Below are 22,778 nucleotides of genomic sequence, written 5' to 3'. Positions count from 1 at the left end.
TGGTTGTGTGTTGATGGTTGTGGGTTGATGTTTGTGTGTTGCTGATTGATAGTTGTGTGTTGATGGTTGATGTTTGTGTTGCTGGTTGATAGTTGTGTGTGTGTTGATGGTTGTGTGTTGATGGTTGTGGGTTGATGTTTGTGTCTTGTTGGTTGTGGGTTGATGTTTGTGTGTTGATGGTTGATGGTTGTGTGTTGATGGTTGTGTGTTGATGGTTGATGTTTGTGTATTGCTGGTTGATAGTTGTGTGTTGACAGTTGTGTGTTGATGGTTGTGGGTTGATGGTTGTGGGTTGATGGTTGTGTCTTGATGGTTGTGGGTTGATGTTTGTGTGTTGCTGGTTGATGGTTGTGTGTTGATGTTTGCGTGTTGCTGGTTGATAGTTGTGTGTGTGTTGATGGTTGTGTGTTGCTGGTTGATGGTTGATGGTTGTGTCTTGTGTCGACCTGCAGTGACGACAGCATGGGGTACCAGTACCCCTTCACCTTACGGGTGGTCGGTAAGGACGGCAACTCCTGCGCCTGGTGTCCCTGGTACAGGTGAGAGTCACTCACACACACGAGGAGGGTTTGTTTGGCTTCTGGTGTAAGAAGAACATTTAATTTGTGTGTAACATGTCCTGTATGAAATGTTAAATATCATAGATATCAGCCGATGAAACGGAGAGTGTGTTAGTCCTGCGACTGTACGTGAGTGTGTGTGTGTGTTTCCAGGTTCTGCAGAGGCTGCACCATCGAGTGTACGGAGGACAGAGCTGCTGTGGGAAATGCTTATATAGCTGTGGACTGGGACCCTACAGCCCTGCACCTCCGCTACCAGACCTCCCAGGAGAGGGTATAACACACACACACACACACACACACACACACACACACACACACACACACACACACACACACACACACACACACACACACACACACACACTCTAGCTCTCCCGGGCTGAGCGCCAGATGAAATCGCCCCAAACAAAGTTAAAAGGAGGCCAGTAACTGCTGTAATAAATGTAGTGTAAAATGGCAGAATAATCAAATGCAAAGTAACATTTTAACAGCATAACTACAATTTACATTTACCATATTTCAGCCTTGTCTACAACACTAATGGATTAGAGCCTTTTTTATGTGTTCCTAAATGTGTTTTTATTGAAACATTCCATAACGACATGTTTTACTATGAAATGAACAGGTCATTATTATTATTATTATTATTATTATTATTATTATTATTATTATTATTATTATTATTATTATTAACATCAAGAAAAGATCACATGCATTGGTAATGTGTAACGTGTCCTTGTAGATGTACAATATGTTTAGTTGTATGGAAACTCTTTGACAGTGACAAACACATTCATCTTCCTCCAGCTGACCTCCATGTTCACGACTTTAACACAGCAGCTCACTTGCTCCTGTTGTTATTGCGGAATATCAGAGCTAAGAGCCAAGACAGTGTAGTTCTGAATTTGACCACATGGGGTCACTAGTGACTGTAGATGTGAGGTCCGGTAGAGGCTCAGATCCTGCAGCTGGTTCAGATGGAGGTTGCGTGTCTCCAGGGGAAGATCAGTGCTGTGCCGAACAAACAGAACTCACACACAAGAGTCAAATACCTGGAATCACCTGCTGATTCAGAAACCTGCAGATATTCAGGTGGTCTGCTGTCAGCTGTCAGTCAGCAGAGCAGCAGGTCCGTGTGAACTGATCCTCTCCGACACTCTGGTCCCGCTGCAGATTGTGGAGGAGCACTGCAGTGTGGAGCAGTCACGTCGAGCCCAGGCGGAGCCTATCAGCCTGGACAGCTGTCTGAAGGCCTTCACCAGCGAGGAGGAGCTGGGAGAGGACGAGCTGTACTACTGCTCCAAGTGCAAGACCCACCGGCTGGCCACCAAGAAGCTGGACCTGTGGAGGCTGCCGCCCATTCTGGTCAGCGGTCCACTCCTGACTCCACGTGTGCTTTTATGTCGTAGTGTTTGTTGTTGGCAGTGAAAACAGTTTGTATTTGACAGTATGTGACGTGTGCTCCCTCCAGATCGTCCATCTGAAGCGTTTCCAGTTCGTGAACGGTCGCTGGATCAAGTCCCAGAAGATCGTCAAGTTCCCGCGGGAGAACTTTGACCCGAGCGCCTTCCTGGCTCCCAGAGACCTTGAGCAGCGCTGCCTCCACTCCCGCAGCGAGAGCGAGGACCTGCTGAGGGTCGGAGAGGACAACCTGTCCTCCATCTCGGCCCCCGCTGGCTTCTGCAACCTCCCCAAAGGTAGCACACGTTCATTTCATTTACAGCCACTCACCCACTGAGACTTTGAGCTGAGCGGATGTCTGTTCTTCCTCATGATGTGAAACGACAGTCTGAATGAGCGCAGCAGCTTGACCCTGTGCTTCTTCGACAGCCTCGCCTGCCTTAAGCAGGAAGTCGGCACCGTCTCTCAGCCGGAACAGTAGCCCGTCCGGCAGCCCAAAGACCGGCAGCGGAGGCCGCAGACCAGGCCGGCTACGCCTTCCCCAGCTGGGCAGCAGACACCGGCTCTCCAACAGCAAGGAGAACCTGGATGGAGCTGCTAACGCTGAGGCCGAGTCCTGGGACGGTGCAGCACAGGCCGACCCGGAGGGCAGCGCAGCCGCAGGAGCGGCGGTGGTTCTCCCCAGATCAGGGGAGCCGCTGGCGTCAGAATCGCTCTGTGGTTCGGAGGCGTCCAGCAGCCACTGCGACCTGGTGCTGGTGAACGGAGACAGCAACGGACTGAGCTCAGACTGCAGCACGGACAGCAGCATGGACCCCGACAACGCTCTGCAGCACAGGGACAACATGTGTCTGGACGCCATCTACAACCTCTATGCAATATCAGTACGTAACACACCCACTGGAGTCTCTGTCAGATAGGAAGTGATGTCATACAGGAAGTTAAAGTTCTCCTTTTCTCCTCAGTGCCATTCAGGAATCATGGGAGGAGGCCACTATGTGACGTATGCCAAAAACCCCAATGAGAAATGGTACTGTTACAATGACAGCAGCTGTAAGGTAAGACGCTTCCATCTTTAACCCTCTGAAGGCCAAACACACTCTGGCCGTTTTTTTACGTTTGTCGTCGCTCATTTTTCGCTGCACTGAAGTCATCCTCAGCTGCACGCAGGAGCTCTGAACTTTAGTTTTGTTTACATAATCTGGATCATGCTCAGAGTATTTTTTGCAACATTTTACATGAGAATGAATTGAAGGCACACACCGTGCCTTCACCACGCAAGTCAATTCTTAATCTATGGGAAACACTGACATTTAATTCAAGGACTGTCAGAAATGATAAAATCCGACAATAATTTTACAGTTTCTGGCTTTGATAAACGGCGCAATTTTGGCAATTGTATAAATAAAACATGCCTTTTAACCCCACTAGTGGGTTTTGGGCTGACAGCATAACCTTCTGTATTTTGGCTATAACCAGGAATATCTGGCCAACACACACGATCACCACAGACTGTAAAAGTGTTTGTAGCTTCCGGCTCCGAAAAATGGTTCCGATACAGAACTGCAATACCAGCGAGTTCCACTAGAGGTCGGCTCCAGAAAGCCTCCGGCTCCATAGACTCCCATTCAACTTCTCTCATCAAATCCAAAGTGAATAAAATGTGTCCATCAGTTATCTCGGTGTTGTTAGCTAAAGTCACTCCTTCTTATTAGTTTTCTGGAGGTCCATCTGAAAATAATCCCTCATTCATTAGAAAAGAAGATTCAAGAAGACCTGTTTTTGGGGGCGTGTCTGTTTGATTGACAGGCCTGCGGTGCAGTCAGGTTACAGCTATCGGTGGGCGGGACGTAATATCGTCAGGTTTCCGATCAGATCGGTCAGATCCACCTCTGGCTCCTCCCCCAGCTCGTCCAAATATGGTCACTTCCTGCTCCAAACCGCTCCGAACTAGCAAAGATGGTGACGGACAGAATCTGAACTGGAGGATTCATAACGTTCACAAGCCAACGATGACATCACTGATGGATGATGACATCACTGATGGTTGATAACATCACTGATGATTGATTTTTTTTTTTGAGCATTGCAGATATCTGCCGTTTTTTATTCTTTCTAAATATTATCTGATTGTGTTTTGTCTTTGTTGCCACCGGTTGATAATCAGAAAAAGGCAGCAAATTAAACCACACTCTGGTAAAGTGCTCCAGAATCGCATCTTCTGTTTTCTCAGCTGCCATGAAAAGTTCAAACTAAAACACCAACGTGTGTTTGTCCTTTCCAGGAAGTGCACTCAGAGGAGATCGACACCGACTCGGCTTACATCCTCTTCTACGAGCAGCAGGGGGTCGAGTACTCCCAGTTCCTGCCAAAGATCGACGGCAAGAAGATGGCCGACACCAGTAGCATGGACGAAGACTTTGAGTCCGACTACAAGAAATACTGCGTCCTCCAGTGAGCGCAGCCTCGTCTTCCATCAGCCAGCACGACGCCTGCTCTCGCTGCTTTCAGCGGCCGCTCCGAGCAGGAAGCGCCAGACGTTCGGCGTCGCCGCTGACGGCTGAGCTCTTTGTCTTCAGGGCGCGTCGCAGCACTTCCTACACTTGACCGCAAACACGGATTAGTGAACACGTTTGCCAAGACGACGATGAAGCCCCCCGTGAAAGCACTAAACTGGTGCACTTTGCTGAGCCCGTAGAAACAACAACCCCCTCACCCCTCCCCCCTCCTCCCGTGACCCTCACCATAAGATCCATGTAACATACAAACGCATCTCTGAATGTATGCCGGTACGGCCGAGTCATGAAGTGATGTCGTTTTCTTAGTGCGCCATTATTACTAGTGACGTCAGAATGAAAAAAAAAAAGACATTTCCACCTGCAGTCAGTGTTTCACCTGAAGAAGGAAAACACTGACGAGGTCCCGGTTTAAAATCGAAGGCTTCTGATTGGATACAGGTCGAGTTTTAAACGCCAACAGGCCCAACAGTTGGAAAACCCATGTGCTAGTGTCACATTTGGTGCCACAGGCCAACATGACGTTTAAATTTGGTATCTAGGACATTAGCTACTGTGACAAACTTTAAAAACAGGTGGTTCTCCAAAGGTTTTATGAGTGATAGTTCAGTAGGGAAAACATAAGTCATACGCTACCTCATCGCTCCACGCAGTCTGTCAGCCAACTGAACCCTTCGAGTCTGTGACAGTATTAATAGTAACTCAATGCTTCCTTCCAGTGGAGGAGACGTGGTACATTTCAGAAACACCCCCCCAACACACACACACACACACACACACACACACACACACACACACACACACACACACACACACACACACCAAAACCCACAGGTCCTGATGGTGACACGAAATCAGCCAAAACTGTGTTTCATCCCGCAGCTGCCAAATATCAGAGGTTATCTGCACCAACTGAACCGGGGTCTGAGAAGGACAGGTGCCATGATTTCAAGAGAGAAGCTTAAAGAATAACATACAGTATATGTTTTGTTTTTGATTCTGCAGATGTGTCATTTTATAAGATTTATTTTATTGTTGTGATTTTTTTGTTGTTGTTCTTGAGGCAGGCATCAGGAGCCACTTCAGGTCGGCAGAAGATATTTAACTGAGAGCGTATCGTCACGGCACCCTCACCCCACCGCTAAAATCAACTTTAATCCTGATTTTCACAATCTGGAAAAAAAACTGGGAGAATTAATTGTCAAAAAAATTATTTCACCTGTGATTTTAACATTTTATGATTTAACAAGGACCGTTTCAAACAAAAAGTAACATCTGCAACAGAACCAGAGATATTACCGTTTTTAATCTCAAAGCCTGTTGCCTACATTACCCATAATGCAGCTCATTTGCCAACGTTTTAGTCAGAGATTCATGTGTGCTGTGCGAGTAGCGGCTCATGTGGCCTGCAGCAGCATGCTCGTGTCTTTCTAACTCCACACCAACAGATTGTTTTGCTTTTCTACGCTGACTCGACGTTATCTGACGTCACACCACTCCCTCCTTCATACAACAGGTGCAGTAGTGCTCTCGAGCACCTGAAACCACATGTCAATGTGCAGAGTCAGCAGACTTCCCCTCAAACAGGCTCAGAGCGGGTGTTTGGCTTCAGTGCTCCCAGACGCACCAGTAATCACGCCCATCAGTGACGTCACGGCGTCCTGGAGTCCATCTGTACTTCACTGCTATAGGCTGAATATAAAGATGGACGACCTCTCACCACTTCCTCCCACAGTACAACAGTCTGAAGTCTGATGCTCACCGTCCTCTGAGCATTGATCAGTAACTAATAGCTGTATATCAACTACTTTTGCCCACAGATTAGTTGTGCTGCTAGCTTCGTATTGAGGGTGAGACAGGAGGTGGGGCCACAGGAGGCGGGGCCTTGGGAGGCGGGACCACAAGAGGCGGGGCCTCAGGCCTCTGAACGGCTTCTGCAAAGCATCCATTTCTGAGATGTTTTAGCTTTGTGTCGAAGGAGCTGGGCAACATCTTTATATACAGTCCGTGCTCACTGAAGCAGGTTTGTTTGCTCATACGCACCTTTTAAAGCACAACCTGAACTTTATTTATACCAAATCTTCTTGTCCGGTCCAAATAGGAGCCACAATGTCAAAATCTAATGTCAATGCCTTTAGTATATCACTCGAAAATGGTGCATATTCTCAAACTAATATGTTTGATTCATTCATCAAAGGAACTTCTTGCTGTCCATTCTGGTCCCGGGTCCCTCGGGGACTCCGCTGGTCCTCGATGGGCCCACAGACCCCAAAACACAAAAACCAGTGTCTCACCGCCGTATCCGACACTTCCTTTGAATCCATTTCAGTTCACTGCTGGCGTGACTTACAGTAATGTTTTACATTTCAAGATGTGTGGTGACGATCAGTCAAAAGATATTTATTCCGTTGGGTTTGTTTTAGGAGAATCAGCTCGACACAACTGTTTTCTTTATCTTGAAAATATTAGGAAATTATTTGAAAAGCTTCCCTTTCGTTTCGATTGACCCTGAAATAGACGCTCTCATGTCAGATGCTGATGAACTTGTCAGATCTGTAACAGCTTCTCAACATCAGTTCAGCTTCTCGTTGGTTTTCTGAGTCTAAAACCGGCTTCATGTAAATTCTGAACTGCGTTCGTCCTGTAATCCGAATGTTTGGCTTCTGGACGTGACTGTTGAGGTTTGAACTGAATAATTGAGCTGTGTGTCGCTTCATAGCAGCATGTGGAGCTCCTCCTACCGGGAGGGGGGGGGGGGGCTCGGTCTAATCACTGTGAACAGACAGCCGACGGTCAGACGGACGATTCCCCCACGTTGTCCTGTAGACCACAGAGGAGACGAGTCTCCGTCAGCTGCTGTATTCATGAGGCGGCGTCTCTGTGGATGTCTTTGGAGAGATGTCTGTCACTGAATGAAACTTTATTTTCCTTTGCAAAGAGAACGTTTGTTGAACAAATGGAAATGTACAGATGAGTGCTATTTATGTTGGCTTGCTCTGCTCTTTTTGTTCGTCCACCCTCCTGCGTTCGCACCGCGCGGTAGACGATGTCCAGTCTGTCTGTGCTTGAAACATCATCACGTGGCTCAAAGGGAAAACTGTGCTAAAGGATTTGTCTCTAGAGAACCCAGTTTGTAATGTTTGCTTCATTTAAAGGTGCAATAGATGTTGTTTTTTGTGCCCTCAAACGACCTCTACCCTCAAACTGTATTAGCAGAAATACAGTGTTAAATTGGGGTAAATTTCAGCACAATTTTCATAATCCAAGAACGAAGATTTTCTGCCCAACAGAACTGAGCTGTGATGCTGAAAGTGGGCAAACACTGATCCTGTAAAACACCGGGCTGATATCGTAAACCCCTCCCCTCCCACAAACCCCGCCCATAACCCCGCCCCCAGAAGATTAGTTCGGACTGTCGTCAATCTACTACTGAGCCGTCAGTGTCTGTAGCCTCTTTTTATTTAAGTTCATTTCTGTCAGATCTGAACCAGACGTGTTAATTTAAGAAACTTTTTTTGTAAGGTGTTTGTTGAAAGAAAGTCACATTGCACTGACATGAGAACATGTACATAAAAAATGTGTTTTGTAAATAAGCCAATGAAAAGCTATGTATTTGAATATGAACTGTACAAAATACTGTACTTGTAGTTGTATATGGAGTGATACTGTTGATCTGTAACAAAATACCCAAGCAACAAATTAAATTCTGCAGAGGAAACAACGACACCAGACTGACAGGAGTTGTTATTTGTAATCAGACGCTATAATTTCTGGAGCAATGGCGTCAGGGTTGCTGCTGTCGCTCCGTCCTCTTGTCTGTTGCTTGCTGATTGTAGGTCATTGTATCCTTAAGTGAATTAAAAAGACTGTCCCTGCATTCCAGTGTTCATACTAATATACTAATTATGCCAAGAACAGATTTAGTACGTCCCAGTAGTTAGTATGTTGAAAGTACCAGGATGTTGTACTACATCTGCAGTCTGCAGGTCAGCATGATACTCTGGAAGTTCTGACCCACAATCCTCTGCAGAGAGACAGTTGGTGGCGCTGAAGCTCCGCCCACAAAAGGAAGAAGAAGAAGAAGAGACGTTAAAAGGAAGCTGCTCCTTCCAAATCACATCCTTTTTCTTTTTACTACAAACGTTGCGCTACGGATCGCGACAGATACGACCAAGAGGGTCAAAGGTCGAGATGCATTTTTAAGACGATGTGGTATGTCCCAGTTGTACACATACTACATGCACAATTCAATTTAATTCAATTTAATTTATATTGCACCAAATCACAACACAGGTTATTGTAAGTCCTTTACAGCAGAACTTTTTCAATATTATACAGAGAAACCAACAATTCAACAATTCAACAATTCCCACATTAGCTAGGAGGGAAAAACTCCTCTTTAAGGGAGAAAAACCTCCAACAGAGGGAAGAAAAACTCCCTTTAACAGGAAGAAACCTCTGACAGAACCAGGATCAGAGGTGGGCGGAGCATCTGTTAACAGAACCAGGATCAGAGGTGGGAGGAGCATCTGTTAACAGAACCAGGATCAGAGGTGGGCGGAGCATCTGCCTCAACAGGTGGGGGTGAGGGGAGAGCAGAGAGAGAAAGGACAGCATAGAGATACAAAGCATGAACTGGTGGTGGCATAACTGGAGGATGGTTCAGGGCCACCTGAGCAGCTCCAAGTATAAGCTTTATCAAAACAGAAAGTTTGAAGTCTAACCTTAAAGCTAGAGATTCTGCTTTCTGCTCCTCAAACACAAACTGGAAGCTGATTCCACAGGAGAGGAACCTTAAAACTGAAGCTCTGCCTCCCATTCTCTCAGGATCCCTGTCTGACCCTGTGGTATGACCTTTGTTTCCCCAGACCTCCTCTCCTCAGGAGTCCTGTCATTCCCTGGTGTATTTGTTGTGTTTGGCCATGTGCTTGTGTTTTGTTCTGTCCTCCTCTGCCCACCTCCTGTCACCTCCCATGGCCACGCCCCTCATCAGTCCGAGCAGCTGCCACCAATCCTGCTGATCACCACCTGCAGGTTGCTCATCTCACTAATCATCTCCTTAGACTATATGAACCGTGGTCCTGCAGTCATTGAGTGTCAGTCCATACTCTCAACTACATCGCCTCACCCGCAACCTGTCGCCAGTGCTACCGTCCGTAAGTCCGTTCCCGTTCTGTGTCCGGTTCCTGCTCCGGTTCCTCCTCCGTGTCCTGCTCCGTGTCCTGTTCCTGTTCCTGCTCCTATTCCATTCTGTTCTGGCGACGTGTCGTGGACTAGAACACACTTCATCCTGCCTGCTACACTGTGTCGCAAGTATCCAGTCTGCTGCCGTCTTGTGTCAGACCTCGGGAAACCACACAAGTTGCTCCTGCCTGCCTGCCGTGTCTACGGCCCCCACCTGATCCTGTTCCCCGGTGAGAAGTCGGTGGAGTTTCCCTCCCGACTCGGGAAGAGGAAAGAGAGTGGGGAAAAGACATTAAGCACCTGGACACCTGTAAAATAAAAACTGTTTTGTATCTGAACTTTGAGTCTGTGTCTGCGTTTGGGTCCAGTCCAGCCACACCACATGACACATTCTACTTTTTGGAAACTCTGGGAACCACAAGCAGGCTGAGAGAGAATATCTCTGTCAGGATGATGTGGTTCTATAAGATCTATCAGGATTATGTGGTTCTATAAGATCTATCAGGATTATGTGGTTCCAAGATCTGTCAGGATGATGTGGTTCTATAAGATCTGTCAGGATGATGTAGTTCTATAAGATCTGTCAGAATGATGTGGTTCTATAAGATCTGTCAAGACGATGTGGTTCTATAAGATCTGTCAGGATGATGTGGTTCTATAAGATCTGCCAGGATGATGGTGTTCTATAAGCTCTATGAGGATGATATGGTTCTATAAGATCTGTCAGGATGATGTGGTTCTATAAGAGCTGTCAGGATGATGTGGTTCTATAAGATCTGTCAGGATGATGTGGTTCTATAAGATCTGTCAGGATGAAGTGGTTCTATAAGCTCTATGAGGATGATATGGTTCTATAAGATCTGTCAGGATGATGTGGTTCTGTAAGGTCTGTCAGGATGATGTGGTTCTGTAAGATCTATCAGGATGAAGTGGTTCTATAAGATCTGTCAGGATGATGTGGTTCTATAAGATCTATCAGGATGATGTGGTTCTGTAAGATCTGTCAGGATGATGTGGTTCTGTAAGATCTGTCAGGATGATATGGTTCTATAAGATCTGTCAGGATGATGTGGTTCTGTAAGGTCTGTCAGGATGATGTGGTTCTGTAAGATCTATCAGGATGAAGTGGTTCTATAAGATCTGTCAGGATGATGTGGTTCAATAAGATCTATCAGGATGATGTGGTTCTGTAAGATCTGTCAGGATGATGTGGTTCTGTAAGATCTGTCAGGATGATGTGGTCATGATTATTTCTCCTACTGTTTACTTACACACTCCACCTTGGACACGTGTTACACTGAGAGCATCTGGACACGCCAGCTGTTGTTTCAGTCTTCCTGAGGAGTTGATAAGCTTCAATGCCTTTTTAATTGAAGGTACTTTATAATAAAAATACCTTTATAACTTCAGAGCTTCTGTAACATGTGTCCTTGTTGTTGGCCGTCCTTGGTGGCGGTGCAGTGAGTTTGTGCACAGATGAGTGAGGAAACCACACAGGGTCTTTGCAGCAACTTCCCCGAATTATACACCGCTACTGAGACAGGCATGTTTCTAACCTCCACGCCATGACCAGGTCCTTCCTGTTCGCTCTTCAACTCATTCTCAAAGTCCTTTCAGCAACAAATATGAGACTACAAAGACTGTCTGACTTTACCAGTCAGACTGTGGAGATTTGGATGAAATATTTTCTTTAAATGGTAAATTTACTTTTTGGAGTTAGTAAATTTAAAATGTGGTCACTTTATTTACTATGAAAGCATCCAAAGCCCATCCTGTAGTGTTTTCATTTTAATGACGCAGTTATTACACTGGAGTAATACTGTTTTTAATAAAGTAAATACTTCCACTATTGTCAAAGGATCAAATGTTTGTAATTCACAATAAGAGTTCACAAACATGTAAAAACCATTTTCATTTGCTAATCTATGATGATGTGTAACAGCTTCACGACATCACTGGACCAATCAGCCGTTTCTTTTTCACCTGCTGCTTCTGTTCATTTCCTCTGCTTGTGTTGTGGTCGACATGCGATGAGACTTCCTGCTGCTGACAACACCGACAGGTCAGAGGTTTCACACACATCTACGACATCTTCAAGCAATTTTAACTTTATTTTTGGTCACTTCAAACACAACAAACACAAAGTGGTTTTCTGGTCGGTCTGTGAACGATGGACTTTATCAAAGTGGATCTCATCACAAACCACAGGTGAGGCTGTTCAGTTTAATGTGTCTTCTTATTGTTTTGGTGCTTTCACTCCTCCAGACTGAAGTGATGTTCTTTTACCTGCTGCAGACCGAACTGTCCTCAGTGAGCAGATGACATGACGTCTACTAATTCATCCAGTATATGTCCAGGTGAGGCTAAAGGTTTATCAACATACATTGTGAGCTCTTCTGGATGTAAATCCAGAAGAGCTCACAATGTATGTTGATAATGGACCCGGCTGTTTGTCTCCTTTCAGATCAGCCGCTCGTCTTTGTCCTCTGTGGGTTTCTCTCCGTCACCGTCCTGCTGTTCACAGCGGTGGGCCTCCTGTGTCTCAAAAAGTAAGAGATTCAGTAAGAGAAAACACTGGATTTGTTCAAATTAAAGGTGCACTACAGAAAAAATTAAATTATTACAAATTGGCATGGGTCTCTTGAATATGTATTTGTTAAAAAAAAAAGAAGGGAAAAAGTTCAATTGTTTTGGAACTATGAGAGTTAAAGGGTCAGCAGTGGTCAGTTAAAATGGACCACTATCAATACAGCACAGTAGTTTAAGATGAAATGTTTTCTTTCTAACAGTCAGTTGATTCGAATCATTATCCGTGGTGTGTGCGGTGCCACGGTAACAACACTGTAAATACAGTTCATTCAATAAAAAGTTGAACAAATATTTACTTGTTAAATGCATTTAAAAGTGAACGACTGGTGTTGTATTGGTGCAGCTCGGTCTCAACATCTTATCTGATTAGTTCTTGTGGCCATCATTGAGGTGAGATGATTCTCTCCACGGGTCTCTGGTTCTGACCACAAACAAACACGCTGCATGTCCTCCATTCAGTCTGCTACACAGCAAACATTTCCTTCCTTCATTTCCCTTAATTGCATTATGTACAACACATAATGTTGATGTTGAATGGATGCACATTTAGACCTGTGAAGTTTTGTGCCCTCAGTTTATGTAAATTCTATGCAAATAGTTGTGGCCTATTTAATACCAATAATAATAATAATAAACGTTATTTGTATAGCACCTTTCATACGAGAAATGCAGCTCAAAGTGTTTTACAGCAATAAAATGACACGCAGTGTTTCACATAAAAACAGATATAAAGGAACATTCAAAAATATAGAAAAGAAATGAGATGCATAAGAACAGATAAAATGCATACAATTAAACACAAATAGAGTTCAAATATAAAATAAGCAAAATGCATTTTAAAGGTGTGGTAGTTCAAAGTGCGGGAGAGCTTCAAGAGTAGCTGGTTAAATACTGATGAGATGTGTTTTTATCTTTCTTTTAAAGGTGTGAACTGAGCAGCTTCCCTGATATCTAACAGCTAGTTTGTTCCACAGATTTGGAGCAGAACTGACAGAAGCTGAATTTTAACCCATTTTAGCTGACAGGTTCAAATAAAATGGGCCAGCGCCTAAAATAACTTATTTCACAAAAATCAATGTCTGTTTGTAAATTTCAACTTTACTTGAGAGCGTCAGTAAAAACATTATTAAAACATATTTTGCTTCAGTGAAATAATAATATCTGTATCGTCCTTGTTATTGATGAGTGATATTTGCCACGTCGGCCTCTCTGACTACGTGATTTCTTTGACATACTTAATTTAACACTCAGGCCAATCAAAACTGTTGTTACATGTCAGCCGGTGTTGTAGCAACAGAACAGATCAGGTATTGTGATTGGCTCTGAACATTTAAAGAGGCTCCAACCTTATTTGGCCCGTTTTACCTGACTTCACCCTCCTATCACAGAACAATATCCTACTCTAATTTGAATGTATGAAAACAGAGCGCTCAAGTTTTCACATTAAAAGACGTATTTTAACTGCTGCAAGTAACTATCAACATTAAAGATGGATCCCTTTCCATATACCTGCCCTGCACCACTGGTTGCTCAATACAAGGGCAGATACCTGCAGATGGGGTGCAGGCAGCCACTCTTCATGTTTACTGCACGTCAACATGTCTGCAGGCCAAAGGAAAAAAAAACAACAACGATGCAAATTTCTGAGAAATTCACCAGAGGCCAAACGGATGGCAGTTATGTTTCTGGAGTTTCAGACAATGAGCAACACACATCTTTGAATTTGTTTTATTATAAGTGTTGTGTTTAACGCCCTTGTTGTGCCTTATTGGTTGACTTGTAGTTGAACCAGTTCATTTTAGATGTTTTTAGATGTTTATATGTTCCTCGCCACGTTTTTTTAAGCGTGTGATCCTCTGATTCTTCATATTTTGCCATCATCAGGTTAAAAATGTGATTCGTGTTTTTATTTACAATCCCTGTTTAGTGCCAATGAACAAACATATAGTTTATTTCACAGCAACATGTTAGCAGTGACCATGTGAGCACATTAGTGTGCTTCTATTAAGATTTAGCTCAAAGAACAACTGTGCATCTCCACAGGGCTGCGAGATAACATGACTGTATATTTCTATATATTTGGATAAGTAAGATATTGAATTTTTCAATTTCCATTTTTCTGTAAAATGCAGCAACTGAATATTTGGTCAAAGTTGAGTTCTGACTTTTTGACACAATCATATAAATGATATTATCATATAATAATGATCATATAAACAATATTATACTGTAGGAATGTGTCAGTTTTGTGAAAATGAATAAATAACACCATACAGAAAAACTGCATTCTGCATTTCCACTTTTCTGCTTTTAAAAAACTATTCTAATCTCCCAACATGTAAATGATTAAATTTATGTCATAATAAATAATGTCACATAAATAGTGCAGTGCAAAATCTAATCATGATGAAGGGAAAGAAAACAAAAACTAAATGAATTAGCACTATCAAAGCTAACTAGCCTAGCAGTAGGCTAACTGCTAAATCTGCAGTCTCTGGGTCAAATTCATTATTTTGTTTGATTAAACTACCTTTGAATAATATATGTAGATTTGTTTTTGACTTCAGGTAATGTTTTAACCTTTAGCTCGTTAATTTGAATAAACAGTCTTAATGTTTGTATTCTTCAAACCTGGTGCTCTCAGACTTAATGTCACAGTTATGCTGGAATCTTGTTGGATATTAAACTTGGTCACAGTTTAATACGAGCACTCGTTATCTTGCAGGAACCGCTCCTTGGTCCGGACCATTAGGGAGCTGCGGGGGAGTCGGTCGCTGCTGAACGCTGTGCCTCGGCCGGAGGCTCCCATCACGTCTGTCCCCAGACTGGAGGACGAGGAGGCGGAGGAGCCTCCGGCCCAAAATCCCCTGCAGCAGAGCAGCAGAGTCAGGTGCTCCTCCAGGAGGCTGTGGAGAGGCCTGCAGCAGGTACCACCCATACGTGACGTCTTCATGCTGTCACGTGATGCACATAGTTGACCTGTTTTAGCCGTCTTTCATTTCTGTCACCAGAGGAAACCTCGCATGAAGATAAACTGAATATCAGAGTGTCACGTGGTGTATCTGTGTCATCTCACCGGTGTGCATGTAGTATTCATGCTGACGAAGCCAAAGATATCATCACTGTAACTACAGGGAGACGTTTCTGCTGCTGACCGCTGCTGTTCTGCTCCACTTTGAATATTTCACTCCCAGGATCCCGGTTTCACCAAGTCAGACCTGAACCTGCTGCAGCTGATCAAAGCGGGGAAGGAGGGCGTCTTCTACCAGGCCCGGATGACCCGAGGGACGTGTAAAGGCCACAACACGTTCACCTGCAAGATCAGCAAGGAAGGTACACGCGTGTCTGAGAGACGCATCGAGCTGCTGAAGGCAGAAATGATCGACCGTCTGTCGTGGTTATCCGAACGTGGTCGAGGGCGGCAGATCGCTCAGTGACAAACAAATAGGTGAAAATGAATCAGTCCAAATGCTCCAAAAACTCTAGTTTGAGTAACTCATCCTCAGCCGAGTCATGTGATGCAGCTGCACAGGAAAACACGCATGTTGCATTCTTCTTTTTTTCTATATATCTTTGATTCAGTCATCTGTAACTCAAAACATATTAAAGCATCAGTCTTTGCTTGATTATATACAGTTATTCCTGTTCACATATACTTTGTATTATTTGCATTCTGGGTGATCTGATATGCCTAAAAAACATAACTCAAAATATTGGAGACATTTTTGACATGCATGTTTAATTCAATTCACCTCAGTTTTATTATTATACTGCCAAATCATCACATTATCATAACATATGTCGACCTACGGCACTTTGTAGATTAAAGTTAAGAAATGTCCGTTTTACTTCCTGTGATTTGGGCATTTAGTTTCTGTAGGAAACTCTATGATTAACTTCTGTGTTTGTGGGAGAGTCAAAGTTCGACATGAACAGGTTGGAATCAGGTAAATGTGATTTGAACCATCCTGATCTGGTGCCTTTTAATTCCAATAAAAAAGATAGAGCCTGCATCATGGAATCATTAAAGACTTCTGGTAAAGGTCAAACCTCATGCAATGCATGCTGGGAGGTGTATAAGATGCAAACTATTTCTAAATAAGTTCTTTGATTGGTTAAGGAATCAATGCAGTGGACACTTGACAATGATAATTAAACAATTGTAATACAAACACATGAGAAGATACTGAGCTGATAATAAAAGAATTATTATTTTGAGGTTTCATCATGTTCAACCTCGTTTCCAAAAACGTTAGGACGCTGTGTAAAATCTAAATAAATACAGAACACAATGATGTGCAAATCATGTAGACCCATATTTAATTGAAAATAGAGCAAACACAACACATCAGATGTTAAAACTGAGAAATGTTATTGTTTTTATTTCGATTTTACAGGCGTCCCGACTTCTTTGGAAACAGGACTGTAAGTCAACGGAACTATTTCTAAGGCCTATTAATAACTGTTAGTAATGCCAATGTTGTAAGTTGCTGTTTTTACAGTGTATGTTGTGAAGCTGGGAAAAAGAAGAAGAGAAGGTGTCTGACTTCAGAATTTTCTTAAATGTAAATAAAAAGCTTCCGATGCGGTGACAGAGCTTCGGGTTGACTGCTGTGTCCTCTCCCGCTCAGGTATCCGTCTCAAGTACGTGGACGCGGAGGTCTCCGTCATGAGGAAACTGACGCACCACAAGAACATCCTCCAGCTGCTGGACTGGAACACCACCGCAGGTGAGAGCCACGAACACCCCGACGTTCCTCCGTGCTGCCCCGGAAATCTGCTCTGAGTGTCTGACTGAGACTTCCTCCGTGCAGAGCCGTTCATCCTCATCATGGAGTATGTGAGCTACGGCACCCTGAGGACCTTCCTGCAGACCAACCGAGGACCCCTCGGGGCCGACCCGGAGCTGCAGAGCCTCCTCACCATCGCCTCTTACCACATCGCTCTGGCCATGCAGCACCTGCGCTCCAAAATGGTGACGCGTTTATGAGTTGCATCTTATATTGTTTTGGAGCAATTTTATACAATTTTAGGAAACAGTTGGTGCCACATTCAGAAGAACATTGTACCGTCGTAGCTCTGTCATCAATATTTTATATTATGTTGGATTCATTTTGTGACACTTTTGACACCTTTATGGGTGAAGATTTTTGCATTTTGGACGCGTCTTGTTCTCATTTGAACAAATCTTGAACCATTTCTGTCACATCTCGCGCTGTTCGGACACATTGTGCAGTTTTTCTTTTTTGGACATATTTTGTATCATTTGGACACAAATGATATCAGGCAGGGCTCATTTAAAAAAAAAAATTATGACACAATTGGTGTAATTTTGGACACATCTTATAGCATTTTGGGTACATTTTGTGCCATCCTGAAAATGTTTATGGTACTGTGTGCACATCTGCACACCTTTAGTACCATTTTGGACACATCTCATACAGTTTCGTTCATATTTTGCGCCACACACACACACGTGCATTAGGAGACACTGACTCATGTGAAGCGGTGTTTCTGTTGCTCTCTGCAGATCATGCACTGTGACTTGGCTCTGAGGAACATCATGGTCAACAAGTTTCCCTGGGAGGTGAAAGTGGCTGAGTTCGGCCTGGCCCGCGACTTAACGAGCATGACGAGCCGCCGCAGCAGCCGCTGGAGAAACCCGCGAGTACGACTCCTTCAACCCTCACAGACTCCTGCTTCTACTGGAGATTTTAGTCGTACAAGCCTAACAAGGCTGTCAGCATCAGAACATTGGACTTTACTGGTTAACATTTCCAAAACATTTCAAGAGTCCACATCAGTCAGTCTAATCCTTTAACATAAATGATAAACTTGTATTCATATTAGTTGTTTTCTACCAAACAAATATCCTGAACATCAAAGGGAACCAAGTTTGACCCTCACTGTCAGATCAATTAAATTGATCTAATTTGGTGTATTTCAGTTGTAAATCCATTTAATATTGTAATGATTCAACCATATTTTCAGTTCCTCCGTTATGCACTTCAGTTTTTTTTAATTTTTTTTAATTTTTTTTTTAATGAACCCTGGAAACAAACAGGACTTTAACACTTGATCACAGATGGTGAGTCATCATCTGCAACTTTGGGTCACACCGTGGGCAATTTAATGTCCTGTGACATCACGCCTTTACTGCCAAAATCAATTCAGTGCTGTATGAACCTGGACCACAGGCATACCATTTGATACAAATATGATGAGTAAACTCATGTCATCTGGTATCGGTTTCCTAGACGCTGTGATGGCCTTTACATTTGACACGTACACATCGAGCAGCATCCTTTTCAACAGGAAACAGTTGTGTTCGAGAGTTGTGGTCTCTCTGTGGAAAAACACCAGCAGTATATTTTTCATCTCTTCCACCATGAGGTTATTCGTTGACTATAATTATACCAATATATTACAAACCCCACTGAATACTGAGGCTTCAAACTGTTTAAAAAATATCACCTGTATTTCTCTCTTGTGATGAGCTGGCTGTCAGTTTTTCATATCATGTCCTTGGTGTGACTGCAGCAGCGCGTCCCTCTGCGCTGGTACCCGCCCGAGTACTTCAAGAACAACTACTACAGCTTCAAGGGAGACGTGTGGGCGTTTGGCATCGTGCTGTGGGAGATGCAGACATTTGGTAAGTTGGTGGCTCAGACATGAACTCAACTCAACTCCGATTTATTTATAGCACCTGTCAAACAACAATGCATCCCAAAGCGCTTCACAGAGCAGGGTGAAAGAAACTTAAAATACAATAAAAACAAGAGGAAAGCAGAACAACGATGAAAGGATAGAACACGATTAAAACCCAAACTATAAATACAACAATAGAGCCTCGATTAAAAGCCAGGCCACAAAGGTGTGTCTGAAGTTTTGTTTTAAAAATGTCCACAGCAGTGGAGGGCCTCAGAGTCGCTGTACGGTTTTGTGGAGATTGTTGTCGAACCAGGAGGCCAGCAGTGGAGGATCTGATGGATCTGTTGGGCACATATCTTAAAACACATGTTTAAACATGTTTAATATATGTATGAGGGTAGATGTGAAGATATGACGCTGATATTGGTTAAAATATAATTGTTGGCTCACGTCAGAGGTTCCACTCTGGCCAATGGAAAGGCTGCAATAACATGTCATTTTCCCTCCTTTAATTGTTCCCTGATATCATCCAAACACACTCTTCATCCGGTGGTAGTCATGTATCTGTTGAGTTGAATAAAATAAGATTGAATGTATCACTGAGTATCTCTGTCACTCCATCATGATGTCATCATGATGTCATCATGATATGAATCTGGTGAATGTGACCACAGTCTGTTTCTTCTATTTATTTTAAAGCATACAAGACATTAAATCAAACCATTAAACAGAGGACATGGGATATAAACTGTATTTTAAAAAGGGATTTTAGTCCGATGTAAACGTTCCCTCTTCAGGCACCTTACCGTACCCAAACCTGGAGACGTCAGAGGAAGTGGTGTACCACGTCTGTATGGGTCACAAGAACACAAACCCTGAAGGCTGCAGACCAGAGATGTAAGTCATTAATTTATCTATTAATACATGGTGCTATGTTTAATTTTCAAAAACTTATGTTTGACATAAGGGTTTCACGTCATTCTTCAGTCATTCCTTTAATAATCAGTGGATTTTTTTATTAACAGAGAAAAGTACCCGTCATTATTTCCTGCATTTAAAAACACAAAGTTGAAAGAGACTGAGAACAGAAAATCTGTCCTTTTCATGTAAACCTGGAAGTACTTAGAGCAGAGATCTTCAACAGGGGGTCCGCGACCCCTAGGGGTCTGCGGAGGTACTGCAGGGGCTCTGTGAAATCTTTGGTTGATTAGGCAATTTTCCGGATTTTTTTTTTTTCAACATTTTTTTTCCACAAATTTAAATGTCTTTAAATACACATTAACATGAATCCAACATATTGCAGCGAATGGATAAATGGAAGCAGAAGATGTTATCTTTCAGTCAGAAATGCACACATTCAGCGACACACAGGAGCTCTCAAGCTGGACACCGGTTCACTCACAGCAGGAGACCAGCCTGGACCTGTCCCTCCAAGCCTGGACCTGTCCCTCCAAGCCTGGACCTGTCCCTCCAAGCCTGGACCTGTCCCTCAAAGCCTCCTGCACTCCTCCAGTTTAATATAAAACACAATTTTATACAATATATATAGTGGGGGTCCCTGCTCCATCAGTTTGGGGGTCCTTGGGCTGAAAAACGTTGAAGACCATTTGCAATGTATAATCAATGATCAGTTTAAAGGTGTGATCAAACTTTAATAATTTAAAATATGATCATAGTTTATAACACACTCATAAGGGGGCCATAGACCATTTATTATTTATTCTAAGGCCTCTAAATCCTGAAGAAAATGGGAGATTATTCTCACATTTTATGTTTCTAAATTGTGAAGAAAAAAAGTAAATTACAAAATGCATATTGTGACCTTATTTTCCATATTCAGTCAAATATTGGTCAATTAAAGTGTTTAAAAATAAGATAAATGCATCTACACCAGTTCTCTGGGAGACATCAGCCCAGTGGAGAGCGAGTGTAACTGCAGGTACAAGAACAGGTCAAAGGTCAACCTGACAGTGATGCACCGAGACATCCCAAAGCATTAGGTGATATCCAACGGGAGGATCTTCTGACATACCAGGCGTGGTTAGTGATGGGTTTTCATAGTTATTGGAAGAATCCGGAGACCACTGACCCCCCGAAGGTTGATTTGTTTTTGACACGACAGAGTTTAAAAAGTTTAAAAACACTACAAGTTCAAAGGTCACATTTCCTCCATTTATATCCTTCCATTGAACATTAATCAAGTAAATCCACCTGCAGCCATCAATCAGCTGTTAGAAACAAGGCCGTGCCTCTCGTTTCCAGCAGAACATTAATGACTGAGTAGCATCGTGATGGAGGAGGTGCCTCCTAGTAGATCATAACACGATGAATAAACTCCACAGACTTCACATCATGCGAGACTGCTGGCAGGAGCCGTACACGCTGAGGCCTTCGTTCACGGACATCGTCAGCATGCTGGAGAGCGTCATAGAAAACGATGCAGTGAGCAGCAGTTTATTTATCAACTCCTCATCTGTCACTCATTCTTTAATCTTTTCTTGTTGTAGTCTGCAAACATGACGTGAGCTTCAGCCCCCCCCGTGAAGCCCAGAGTCTGATACTGACACTTAAAATAAAACAGAGCGCCCTCCCACACTCTCACGCTCTGAAAATCTGATGATTTTTTTTTAGGTTATATTGATGCAGAAATATGACATTCTAGCACCACTGTATACTTGATTAAAGTCATCATAAAACACATTATTATTTGAAGAACTGTGTATTAATTTAGTGCAACTTCAAAAAAGATAACCCATGTCTATGTGGACACTGTTTTAATCTACAGTACTACACTTGTTAATGAGATTATAGAAATGACTTCTTAACCAAACAGTGTGAATGAAGAACATAATCTGGATATGAAAATGTACACAACTTGGAAAACACCTTTTTTTTGTAGGAACATCTTACCAGATTATTAGGAACATAAAATCACTTCCCAGTTTTGTCTCTGCACGACCTGTATATGGACAACCAGCAGACTATGTTTCCTTGTGATGACATAAATCTGTCTTCCTCTCTGCAGGATTATGTGGATGTGGACAGTCCGCAGAGTTTGGTGAAGGATGAGGGTGAATATCATGAAGCGAAATGTCTTCGAGCAGCCAGTGTCTCTTTGGAAGATAAAGATTCTGTCTAACTGATATTTTCCAAAGCTGTAATCTGTACAGTTAAAACCAACACTCTTTACTTTTTTAGGCTGCAGTTATGTGCTGGGGGACTTTTAACTGCTGTCTGAAATAAAACCAGAGTAAAATGATCACAAATAAACAAGCCAGCAGAGAGAAAACAAATGCAACTGGAAAATAGTGTCATATTGCCTGGATGGTAAAAAAAAAAAAAAGGATGCATGTATATGTTTTTGTTTATCACTGTAAAAAAATGTTTCATGTACTGTGTTTTCACTTTCTTAATTTTTTAGAAACACTTTGCTTGAAGGACGGTTATGACCATGACATCACACCTGTCATAAATATAACGGAGTATTCACACTGTACATGTTTATGATTGATTCAGGCAGTTATGTCTTTTTTTAATGCAGTGTTGAAATTGTTTGGGATGTCTTTGTTATGACGGCTCGACGTAACCATGACAACATATAAACATGGAACCCTGTTCAACTGAAGCAGAGGTCAATGAAAATGATTCATGACACTGTTAGGAATAGTTAAGATTAGGAGGCGGGTTAGCTAGTTAAGTTGTCATGACAAAGACACTGGCAGCTAATGTTGGATTGTTTAACTTGTATGTCAAGTAAAAATGATATACCTGACAAAATGTTCATGACAGGTGTCACACACCGCTTCAAGTACAGTGCTACCCTTTTTAAAACAAAAAAAATGCATCCTACTGTTTTTGTAATTAAAACATCAGT

The 22,778-nt window shown here is 42.9% G+C and overlaps 2 protein-coding genes and 1 long non-coding RNA gene across 4 annotated transcripts; all 3 read left to right on the top strand.

Moving 5' to 3' along the window:
• The first annotated feature begins 9 nt into the window (after positions 1 to 9).
• LOC138636735 (ubiquitin carboxyl-terminal hydrolase 32-like) lies at positions 10 to 7,104 on the top strand. Of its 2 annotated transcripts, XM_069724942.1 has the most exons (8): positions 10 to 220; positions 258 to 539; positions 714 to 834; positions 1,737 to 1,928; positions 2,035 to 2,260; positions 2,394 to 2,848; positions 2,930 to 3,022; positions 4,249 to 7,104. In XM_069724942.1, the coding sequence occupies exons 2-8, from the start codon at positions 463 to 465 to the stop codon at positions 4,420 to 4,422; spliced, it is 1,338 nt and encodes a 445-aa protein (XP_069581043.1). In that variant the 5' UTR covers positions 10 to 220; positions 258 to 462; the 3' UTR covers positions 4,423 to 7,104. The 2 variants fall into 2 exon arrangements, with proteins under 2 accessions (XP_069581043.1, XP_069581042.1); XM_069724941.1 differs by having other exon boundaries at positions 10 to 539.
• A 4,619-nt stretch (positions 7,105 to 11,723) lies between these two features.
• Positions 11,724 to 12,335, top strand: LOC138636741 (uncharacterized). The gene is made up of 3 exons (XR_011312324.1): positions 11,724 to 11,872; positions 11,960 to 12,021; positions 12,129 to 12,335. It is a non-coding gene; the product is annotated as an uncharacterized lncRNA (long non-coding RNA).
• A 1,882-nt stretch (positions 12,336 to 14,217) lies between these two features.
• On the top strand, positions 14,218 to 22,778 carry LOC138636734 (fibroblast growth factor receptor homolog 1). Its single transcript, XM_069724940.1, has 10 exons — positions 14,218 to 14,234; positions 14,979 to 15,180; positions 15,448 to 15,586; positions 16,885 to 16,983; positions 17,068 to 17,228; positions 17,784 to 17,921; positions 18,794 to 18,905; positions 19,702 to 19,801; positions 21,247 to 21,346; positions 21,930 to 22,778. Exons 1-10 carry the CDS (start codon positions 14,218 to 14,220, stop codon positions 22,041 to 22,043), a joined length of 1,182 nt encoding a protein of 393 aa, XP_069581041.1. The 3' UTR covers positions 22,044 to 22,778.

The sequence above is a fragment of the Brachyistius frenatus genome, unplaced genomic scaffold (assembly GCF_029030835.1).
Source record: "Brachyistius frenatus isolate BFR_SWC_R1_liver_20210118 unplaced genomic scaffold, ASM2903083v1 Contig_402, whole genome shotgun sequence".
NCBI classification, from domain to species: Eukaryota; Metazoa; Chordata; class Actinopteri; family Embiotocidae; genus Brachyistius; species Brachyistius frenatus.
Note: the sequence above shows the minus strand (reverse complement) of the source record. Positions and strands in the feature narration are given on the sequence as shown.

Coding starts and splice junctions, on each gene's coding strand:
- LOC138636735 (XM_069724942.1), top strand. CDS start 463: ATGGGGTACCAGTACCCCTTCACCTTACGGGTGGTCGGTAAGGACGGC. Junction 835..1,736: donor ACCAGACCTCCCAGGAGAGG/GTATAACACACA, acceptor GTCCCGCTGCAG/ATTGTGGAGGAGCACTGCAG. Junction 3,023..4,248: donor ACAATGACAGCAGCTGTAAG/GTAAGACGCTTC, acceptor TGTCCTTTCCAG/GAAGTGCACTCAGAGGAGAT.
- LOC138636734 (XM_069724940.1), top strand. Junction 15,181..15,447: donor TGTGGAGAGGCCTGCAGCAG/GTACCACCCATA, acceptor TTTCACTCCCAG/GATCCCGGTTTCACCAAGTC. Junction 16,984..17,067: donor GGACTGGAACACCACCGCAG/GTGAGAGCCACG, acceptor TCCTCCGTGCAG/AGCCGTTCATCCTCATCATG.